This window comes from Musa acuminata, chromosome BXJ1-6 (assembly GCF_036884655.1).
Source record: "Musa acuminata AAA Group cultivar baxijiao chromosome BXJ1-6, Cavendish_Baxijiao_AAA, whole genome shotgun sequence".
Classification (NCBI taxonomy): domain Eukaryota; kingdom Viridiplantae; phylum Streptophyta; class Magnoliopsida; order Zingiberales; family Musaceae; genus Musa; species Musa acuminata.
The window spans coordinates 1,553,328-1,563,933 of NC_088332.1; the positions used below are offsets into that span (position 1 = coordinate 1,553,328).

At 45.7% G+C, this 10,606-nt stretch overlaps 1 protein-coding gene and 2 long non-coding RNA genes across 4 annotated transcripts; all 3 read right to left on the bottom strand.

The window, feature by feature from the left end:
- Positions 1-206: 206 nt before the first annotated feature.
- Positions 207-1,720, bottom strand: LOC135677919 (oligopeptide transporter 5-like). The gene is made up of 4 exons (XM_065190329.1): positions 1,705-1,720; positions 1,092-1,603; positions 877-974; positions 207-783 (listed from the first exon to the last, which is right to left on the bottom strand). The coding sequence occupies exons 1-4, from the start codon at positions 1,718-1,720 to the stop codon at positions 207-209; spliced, it is 1,203 nt and encodes a 400-aa protein (XP_065046401.1).
- A 616-nt stretch (positions 1,721-2,336) lies between these two features.
- On the bottom strand, positions 2,337-4,417 carry LOC135675545 (uncharacterized). Its single transcript, XR_010513904.1, has 2 exons — positions 3,571-4,417; positions 2,337-3,485 (listed from the first exon to the last, which is right to left on the bottom strand). It is a non-coding gene; the product is annotated as an uncharacterized LOC135675545 (long non-coding RNA).
- A 2,899-nt stretch (positions 4,418-7,316) lies between these two features.
- Positions 7,317-9,416, bottom strand: LOC135675546 (uncharacterized). 2 transcript variants are annotated; one of them, XR_010513906.1, is made up of 3 exons: positions 9,312-9,416; positions 8,079-8,951; positions 7,317-7,626 (listed from the first exon to the last, which is right to left on the bottom strand). It is a non-coding gene; the product is annotated as an uncharacterized LOC135675546 (long non-coding RNA). The 2 variants fall into 2 exon arrangements; XR_010513905.1 differs by having other exon boundaries at positions 8,079-9,410.
- Between the last annotated feature and the right edge of the window lie 1,190 nt (positions 9,417-10,606).

Sequence of the window (10,606 nt, forward strand, 5' to 3'; positions counted from 1 at the left end):
TGCCGATATGAATCGACAAATTGTAGCCATATCGATCTGCTTAACACCAGAAGAGAACTATCTAAAGTTATCACTACCAACGAACAAGATTATAACATGCAGGACTAAGGTAATTATTTCAACCATAAAAACATGAGCACACTAATTGTACCAAAAACAAACATTACAATGAATATTTATTTACAAGATAAAAAAAGTTACAGTTCCTACCTCCCATAGAAGAGAGCAACATGAGAGATGCTTGACGTAAAAGCAGCCAAGATAAAACCATAACTAAGCATAAGGGAAGCACTGAAGTATAATTTCGAATAATTGTTGTATGCTTCTTCGTTGAATGTGAGTGACTCCTCATCTAAAACCCGCGACACATTGTAAAATTGCCCATGGACATCAAAAATACTTGAAGTAAAAATAGGAAAGCGTTTGGCATCGTAAACATTATTCCAATAAGATAATGGTAGCAGAACATAAAGAATGAGAATGAATCCGGCCATCATGTTGATCACCACAAATGCTGGAAGTGGCAGTGGATTGCCCACGTAGGATGACATGGTTATCCAATCCAGTGCAAAGGACCCGATGCCTAATCCATTAAATCCAGAACCAATTTGCTGCGCAGTTATCGAGTCTTTCCATATCCAACAAACAAACGATAGAGCCGTGATAGAAGGAAAAAGGTAAACAGGAACAATGCTGTAGGTAAAAATTACAACGATGACTATGATAAAGAACTGATATCGTGACAATTTTCCCTTGACTCTTTTCTCCGGCTCGTGTAACGTTCTGCCAGTGAAAACAACGAAGACATGTTAAATAAATTAATTAATTAAAAATCTCCTGTCTTTTTTGCATTGTTTACAAGGAGAGGCACACCACCTGTAGAAGGAGACGTCTACTAGAGTCGAAGGCCACCACATATAGGGTGAGTCCACTAGCAACTTCGTGAATATGCCAGCAAACTCATATCCGAGAAACTACACACCATAAGGGCATTTAAAAGCCGTTACTTCTTGACCGGAAGTAAGGAAAGATCAATTGGAATTAACTAACTAACAAAATCATCAGAATTCAGCAACCATATTATTTATTACCTTTTCTTTATAACTAAGAAAATCATCAGAAATCATCAGAATTAACCAACTAACAAAATCATCAGAAATCACCTGAATCGATAGCACCAGCAGCATGGCCGGCAGTAATGGGATATCCTTGTGGTAGAAGATCTTGGACATGGATAATATTTCGAAGCCGGCAGAAGCACTTTCCGTGCCGGCCAGTATGGTGGTCACCACATGTTCTTTCAAGTTGAAGGGTCCCGGATTCAACGAGAAACCCCAGTTTGTGTATGGCATCCGTACCACTTTGTTTGGTAGCATATTAGCCATTAGTTTTCCAACGATGAGCACGATGATGTTGATGCAGACTTGTGATAAATAGAACAATTGCTGTCGGTAAGAAGATAATGCTGCAATTACGGAGCCGAGGATGCAAATGGGGATTCCGATAAACCATGTTCGGAACGTTAAGACCTGCAATGTCTTATCATCTGTTGGTGGGACTGTCAACCGAACTTGCTCGATCGGAGAGTCATCCAGAATCGAACCTGAAAGAAGAGGAAAGGGAAGAAGAAATTGAAAAAGAATCTTTTGAATAAGGATGACAGTAAGAAGTCAAAACGAAAGATGTCAGGGAGGGGCATGTCACCTTCTTCATCGACCATTTGGTAGGACTCGTATTAGAGAGAATAAGCTGTATATTGAGCAGATATAAAGGATGAAAGCATCTCTAAATATAGTGGAAAGGATTAATTGTCCGACCAGTGATGGAAACAGTTGTGATTCCGTTGCCAAATATACTTTTATTAGTTTTAAAGGTGTCGGTGTGGCTGTGATAGTTAAGGAATTAAATATGCAAAAAAATCGTGAACTGGATGGTGGGAATATTCTTCTATACTAAGTGGATTGGCGTTGGCACATTATAGGTATCAAAATTCTTTTTCTTTTTCTTTCAAAATCACCTGAATCGCACCATATTATTACCTTTCTTAATATGGTGGAAAGGATTAATTGTCCGACCATTAAAAGAAACAGTTTTGATTCCGTTGCCAAATATACTTTTATTGGTTTTAAAGGTGTCGGTGTGGCTGTGATAGTTAAGGAATTAAATATGCAAAAAAATCGTGAACTGGATGGCGGGAATATTCTTCTATACTAAGTGGATTGGCGTCGGCACATTATAGCTTTCAAAATCCTTTATCTTTTTTGTCACCTGGTTCTTGATGGCAACGTGAACACCGGCATGGCTGACGAGGAAGAAAAGGAGATGAGGAAACGAGGTGTGGGAAGCACGGGATTCGGATTGGGGTGGAAAAAAGACAACTAGAATCGCACCCTTGGCCATGTATCTCACAGAGCAACTATTTCACTCATACTCGGTCTTGTACAGAACAGACAGTCCGATTGCAATGGCTAGTTCTCCTCTGGGGCTGCTTTCATTCCTCTACGGCGGTGATCTCCGGTCTCCAGTACTGGAGTTGACTCGCTCATGTGGGACGACAGGTCTCTGTTTCTTGAAAGCCAGCGGGCTCTGCACCTCCTCCTCTTCCTTCACCACCGCCGCCACCCAACGCTTGACGTCGTCTAACTCCGAGTCCGGCGTCGCTGGCACGTTCAGATAGAACGGCATGTGCCTCGAGCTCGCCCCCTCCGACGACGTCATCGCCGCCGGCGTAGTGCCGCTGCCGACGCTCCCGTCGTTGTGGCACGTCTTGTGCCACCCAGCGCTTGCCCCAACGGAAACGTCTTCAGGCACACCGAGGGAGCACCGGTGCACCCTGCCGCCACCGGAGGCCGCCGTGGAGGCGCTTGCGCTAGTCGTGGAAGAGCCCGAGGCCGAGGTTTCCTTGACACCGTTGCTAGGCTTCCGGTGGCTGGCCTTGTGCCCGCCCAGAGCCTGGTAAGACCCGAATGCCTTCTCGCAGACTCAACGACCCGAATGCTGAGTCGGAGGCCAACAATGACAGGCGATGAGTATCGGACCCTCAGCCGCAGAGCGCCAAGTATTCTTGCTTTGTCGGCGCTAAGTACCGGACCATCTCAAACCTGAAAAAAAAAGAAAAAAAAACGAAAAAAAGAAAAATATATTATGCATAATGAAATAACAAAAATTTTACCATAACACCTCCTTGGACTTCCACCGCCACCGCCCTGCCCCCGCACCTCCAGTGGGAACACCTCCTTGGACTTCCACACACTGGCCACCGCCCACGTCACGGGCGGGTCGGCCAGGAACGCGCTCACCCCCTCCCACCGGACTGCGACGGAGCAGCCCGAGGGGACGGCGAGGAAGGTGCCGGAGGGCGGGTTGGCGAGGACGACGTCGATGTCACGGTGTCCATCTCCGCCGCCATGTACGCGTACTCGGTCGTCTTCACCTTAGATCACTCCTCTATCCTCTGCACCAGAATCGGTTTAATCCCTCTTCGCCTATGGATGCCACTCGATTAGATTAGTATTAAAGACAGTGATTAATATGATGGGAGAGGCACCCCTTGCCTTTGATTGCCCTCACCCTCGAAGAAGAACACGGTGACATCGACGCCCCTCGGCATCTTTCTCGCCGTCCATCCTTCGCCCGTGATCCATCCTAACCGACGGCGCGTGGGCCCTGTCCCGCAGGTCTCGTGATTCCTCCCACATGTGAACGCCGCAACAAGGTGGGGGACTCCGACTGCCGAGCGGTGGCGACGTACGAGCCTCTCTTTGCACCGAATGCAGAAGATTGAGGAGTGATTTAAGAAAAAGGTGACGGAGCTCCGAGGGATGCACAGCCACGGTAGCGCCCGATCCCCACGCCTTGTAGCACCGTTCACGGATGAGAGGGATGACGAGACCTGCGGGACAGGGCCCACACGCGCGGTCGTTTGGGAGGGATCAAGAGCGAAGGAGGGACGGCGAGAAAGGTGCCCAAGAGACGCGCCGAGGGTGAGGATAATAACACCCCTCTGAACACCCCTCTGAACTCCCACCCGTGAACTCCGTCACGTGCACCACACGGCGTGGGGGGACCCCGACTGCCGAGTGGTGGCGGCGTGCGAGCCGCTCCGGGGGATGCGCAGCCACGGTAGCGCCCGGTCCACCGCGCGGCTCACCCGCGCCAGCCTTTGCCGCAACAGCCCTGCCCCCCGCACCTCCAGTGGGAACACCTCCTTGGAGTTCCACACGCTGGCCACCGCCCACGATGCGGGCGGGTCGGCCAAGAACGCGCCCGCCCCCTCCCATTGGACCGCGACGGAGCAGCCCGAGGGGACGGCGAGGAAGGTGCCGAGGGAGGGCGGGTTGACGAGGACGTGTAATCCCCGGATGCCATTCGATTAGATTAATATTAAAGACAGTAATTAGTGCGATGGGAGAGAGGCTCGTACGTCGCCACCGCTCGGCAGCCGGGGTCACGGGAACTACTGGGGTCCCCCACGCCTTGTAGCGTTGTTCGAGGGATCACGGGACCTGCCACCCGGGATCACGGGCGGACGGCGAGAAAGGTGCCGAGAGACGTCGCTCACGGTGTCCTTCTTCGAGGTTGAGGATAATAATAAGGCAAGGAGGTGCCTCATGCCACGGTCTTGATGCACCCGGGACAAGTCCAATGATCTCCTTCTCCGGCCCGCTAATCATTTCCGTCACCTTTATTAACATTATGATTGTGCTTCTTCGCATACGCATACGCATACTTACTGAGGAGAATAAGATCACAAAAGGATGTCCAAAGTGCGTTAACTCAGAAACAGGAGATGATCGGAAAGAATGGAACACAAAAAGAAAAAGAAAAAGAAAAAAAGAGAAGGAATACGGACGAGCATGAGGAAGGAAGGGGAGTGGCGGACACGGCAGCGCTGCTGTACCCCACCTCCCACATCTGCTCCCCCCAGGTCCCGCTACGCGTCGTAAATCACCACGACCGCCATAGACTCCACCATCCTTATATGGCGGCCAATTATGACGGTGGCGAAAGTGAGGGATGATGCAAGTGTTTCTCCCTCTGTCCTCTCACAAGGCTCGATCACCTAGTATGCGGCAAGCAAAAGAAGAACAAACAGAAACACGCCGCTGCAGCTTGACTTCAGATATGTACGTGTCTTTCCCATGTAGGGGAAGTAAGTGAAACTTCCTCTCTGTACACGCCGCTGGCAGTGGAACTTTTCTCTTTCTTCAGAAAAGAGTAGTTGGCATTAATTGAAAGGCAGCAATGGTGAGTTGAGAGACAAGATGGGAAGGGTAAGGTATGTGGTTCAGTCAGTAGTTGGGACGAGGTGAGGAGGTGCGGTTACTCTCTCCCTTCCTCTTTTTATATATAGCAGCAGCTCATCAGTCATAGAGAGAGAACAGATAAAGACCAGATTGAGAGAGAGAAAGAGAGCAGTGTGCATATACATAGCTGTATGAGAAGCGCAGGAAGAGGGGTTAAATTTCCAAATGGAAATAGCAACTATGGCTGTCGTGGTCCCTTTGCTTACTTCCTGTGTCAGCAGAGCAGGGCAGCGTGGCACGAAGGGAGCCGTGTGGACGGTAAGCAGCGGGTAATGGCGCATCATCATCCTTATGGGGCGTATGTGTCACACACCACTCAATTAATGATGGTGATGGTGGGCGCACATCGCATGGGTGATGGTGATGACGGCGAGATGTAGGCAGATGCGAACCATGTAGCTTTGGGTGTATCGCCATGGTCGAACTGGCCCGTTTCGATCGACTTCCAATGGTGGTACCTCCGAGTCCCACAGCTTTCCATCGATAATAAGATGATGTTCCCTGGTAGGTGCCTCCGCCGTGACGACGGTTGTTTTCGTGGATTCGTTTGATGAAGGGTCGGATGGTTAAATTCAAGATGATGTATTGACCAACAATCAGGTTACGATGATCTCATCACCGTTCGATATGAAATCAACGGTTCGATGCTCAAGATCATTCACATTTATCTCATTTATCTTGTTTGGGTGAGGTTGTCTCAGTTGACGAACCAACTATAGGTATCGGATCGAGATGTGATGGAACCAATATATAAACTCGACTCGTATCTTGTTATTGTTGCATTGCGCTCGAAACATCTCTCAACGCTAAGTCGTGTTTGAGGTTAGATAGCGATATACTCTTAGAACAGAATTGAGATCCGACCACGAAAAGGATCAATCCATTAATATCATGATTATATATATATATATATATATATATATATATATATATATATATATATATATATATATATATATATATATATATATATATATATATATATATATATATATATATATATATATATATATATATATATATATATATATATATATATATATATATATATACGAAGAGAGATTTGGAGCAACTTAATAAGTCATTGTTTCCGATGGAATTGGTGATAGTGATGAGGGAGAGTGAATAAGAGACACCACCGCATGTCTCTATCTCTTTAGGGATTTATGTGACGAGTAATCGAACAAACTTTTTGTGTTCTTACATCTGTCTAATTATTTCTCTTTGGTTCCCAAGGGGGTATTTGGTTTCTCGCTAGGTATTTTATGTCGAGCATCCCTCTTTCATCAAAAAGATTTTTCAAAATTTATAGTTTAGCCGATTTCATGTGTTATGCCACTGTTTTCCGGAGCCCATCTAATCTCTTTTATTGGTTTTGGATAAATCAGATCATGGATCTCTCATGATCGAGGGATATATATCGAATATTTTGCTGACTTGAGCTATCTCATCAAAATTGTTTTTGGTTGACTTTGATACGAGAAAGATATCTTACATATGCTTTCGAATATGTCAAATGTAAGTTCTCATTATTAATGATAAAACACATAAATATTGATTTTTGGATAATAATTGTGATCATTAACAACCCTCACGTATTCAGTGATACCATGATCATGATGATGCATGGGAACAGAGACCATCCATCATTCATTCATGTAGTTGATGTTATAAAATATCTAATATTAGTCAAAATAAACATATTTATAATCTTTTGACTATGTACATGTATAGTAACAATTTACTTTTTCAACATCCATCTTTTGGTCAGCATGGAAAACTAAACAAACTAATGCAGCACAAACTAATCATCCAATGAGATCAGATCATTATATTAACATTATGCTCTTGATGCCATTTTTTCTTTGTCCAATCTGTCTAGTCAAAACAAAAAGTTATGATGATACACTTTTTTACATCATTCAAAAACCTCATGTGTTTCCTCTCCCAGATCTTCACCCCAAAAAAAAAGAAAAATCAGAATGCATGTTGGAAATTTGGATTTATTTATGTGTACAGCGATCCGGATCGATTGTGTTGGTGTCATAAGACAATTTTCCTTGTGTGCTTGCAGGCTTGGTGGTGGAGTAGCACAGAAGGTGGTGGCGGCCAACCAGGAGAAGTGGTACTTGGATCACTTGGATGTCCCATGGCAGAAGTTCTACATGAATGAGCCCCTTACAAGCATCTCCACGCCTGAGCAGCAAAAATTGGTCATTGGTGGTGAGGTGTGCATGTGTGGAGAAAGTATCGATGCCTCTGATATCGAGCAAACCATCTGGCCTCGTGCTGCAGCTGCTGCAGGTAATACTGGCGAAAACTAAGCATTAAAATCTCGATTAGATATCAGTTTCCATAACCTACCCAACCAATATAAGACCAGTATATATATAATTGAATAAAATAGAAAAACAAATTAAAAAGTAATGGTATTGTATCGCTATCGAACTATATGTTCCAATATCGGCATTCAGTCAGACAGCAAACATCAGTCCATGCATATTCGCATACAGATCAATTGAACATTTCAAAATGGTAATATCTTTATTGGTCTGACACTAGATGTGTGCATTGACAAATTCACAAACTCAGCATGAGTCCACCAACTTTTGTACATCTGAACTTGCATGTTTGTAGAACAAGTGATATCTTCTTGTGCATCCAAAGTGCTGTGGTAGTATAGAATATCAAACTTGCCAATACAAGATTTATGATATAGAGGTAAATAATTCTACTTAATTTTTTCATATAAAAGATTCAAGAATAACTAACCTGCACCAAACCAGCCGAGTGCTACCTCTGCTGTCTCCTTACTTCGACAGAATCATATTATCAAGTTGTCTTCTTCAACATGCATGCTACTCATATCTGAAAAATGTATTGTGTAGTATCAAAAGCAGAGATAAAGATCAATACTTGTATAAACTGTTTGTCAAAATTCACGCCATTGTTAATTAAGTGTTTCTGATCATCTTTCGTGAATCTACCGAATTCTGCAATCGGTTTGTTTTTTCCAAAGAGAGGTTGTGGACTCCTCTTGACAAACTAGCGAAGGACCCAAGGCAAGCCACAGGAAGATTGGCTAGATTCAGATGTTTGCTCAACCAAAGGGGAGTTGACTCGCTCATGTGGGACGACAGGTCTCTGTTTCTTAAAAGCCAGCGGGCTCTGCACCTCCTTCTCTTCCTTCACCGCCGCCGCCACCCAACGCTTGACGTCGTCGAACTCCGAGTCCGGCGTCGCTGGCACGTTCAGATAGAACGGCATGTGCCTCGAGCTAGCCCCCTCCGACGACGTCATCGCCGCCGGGGCAGTGCCGCTGCCGACGCTCCCATCGTTGTGGCACCTCTTGTGCCACCAGCGCTTGCCCCAACGGAAACGTCTTCAGGCACACCGAGCACCGGTGCACCCTGCCGCCACCGGAGGCCGTCGTGGAGGCGCTTGCGCTAGTCGTGGAAGAGCCCGAGGCCGAGGCTTCCTTGACACCGTTGCTAGGCTTCCGGTGGCTGGCCTTGTGCCCGCCCAGAGCCTGGTAAGACCCCAATGCTCTGTCGGAGGCCAACAGGCGATGAGTATCAGACCCTCAGTCGCAGAGGGTCCAAGTACTCTTGCTTTGTCGGCGCCAAATACCGGACCATCTCAAACCTGAAAAAAAAGAAAAAACGAAAGAAAAAAAAATATATTGTGCATAATGAAATAATAAAAAATTTATCATAACACAGATTTTATCATAACACAGATTTAAACTTATCGTTCCATTCATAGCATCATTCGTTCATACAACATAAAAACATACTCCTACATATTACAATATTAAAACATACTCGAACATTTAATTATACATCCACATACGTAAATAAAAAAATTAAATAGTACTATTAACTAAAGATGCTGTCTGAGGGTAGCAGCATTTCCAGCCGCGAGCGCAGCATTCTTTCGCAGTTTGCCCATTTACTGCAATCAATACAATAAATATCATTAGCAGAAATAATATGACAACCTTACCCTTAATCATCTCTCACGCACTATCACGCTGGTACTTGATTTTGTACTATGAGAATCAACGCTCGTACTTGGTTTTTACTGTAAGAATCAATCATTTTATAGACACTCTCAAAAGCCCACCCGTGACGAGTGTGGTTGCCCACCCCTCGGAACGTCGTCACCCAGCTGGGGTCCCCGACGCTTTGTAGCGTCGTTGATCACGGGACCTGCCATCACGGGCGGCCCACCCCTCACGGGACCTGCCACCCGGGTCGAGGGATCCTGCCACCCGGGATGCCACCCGTGATCACCCGGGATCACGGGCGGACATCGTTCGACCCGGGATCACGGGACCTGCCACCCGTGATCACGGGCGGACGTTGATCACGGGACCTGCCACCCGGGTCGAGGGATCCTGCCACCCGGGATGCCACCCGTGATCACCCGGGATCACGGGCGGACGTCGTTCGAGGGATCCTGCCACCCGTGATCACACGGGATCACGGGCGGACGTCGTTCGAGGGATTGCTGCTTGCTCAACCAAAGCGGGGTTGCTGCTGCGCCGGTAGCAGGACCTGGCAGAACTGCTCCATTGGACCCTGGTTCTTGCTACAAGCAGTGAACAGCCATTAAGATCATCGACAGCAGTGCTTGCATGATGCTAAGAGAGGATCAGCTATTGTTGCCGGCCTTTATGGGGGGTAAATTAGTATTTATATGACAATAGTTAATCAGTTTCTGCTGAAATCTTGCTGATTATTGTCATTCAAGCAAACCCAAAAAATAAAATTTCTGCTGTGGAGCAAATGTGACATAATAATGTTTCTTTTTGTCGATCGTTGACATGTTTAAGATTAACAAATTAGTTTTCCTGATGTCCGAGTTCTTTGCATCTTCTTCTTATTTAGTTATATGCTGTTAGCAACAAAACAGTTCAAATCTCTCAGCAGTCAGATTTCTCATCTCTTTCCTATCCTTTCTTAGTTGTGTTTCTGGAAGCTATAGAAGATTGCCCTGTTGTGTTATTGGAGCGATACAATAAGAAAGCTATGGTATATAGTATTCTCAAGCAGTGTGCAATATAATCCTTACTACATACAACACCAAACTATGGATTCACGCAATATGCATGCTTGTCTCGGACACTGACACAGTAATGCATACCACGATAAGATCCATCCATGTTGATCAAGCATGACCACCTCTTTCATTACAGCAGAGTCGAGCAAATCATCTCGTCTCCCCGGTGATCGTCAAAGTCATAAAGAAGGAGACAAAATGGTCTCTCTGTACACCCAACCATACACCTAAGAACA

Bases quoted from the DNA above. Each gene is read 5' to 3' on its own strand.
- LOC135677919 (XM_065190329.1), bottom strand. The intron at 975-1,091 runs GTAATAAATAAT...TATGGTGTGTAG, and splicing joins TTCTTAGTTATAAAGAAAAG to TTTCTCGGATATGAGTTTGC. The intron at 784-876 runs GTGGTGTGCCTC...TTTCACTGGCAG, and splicing joins GTAGACGTCTCCTTCTACAG to AACGTTACACGAGCCGGAGA.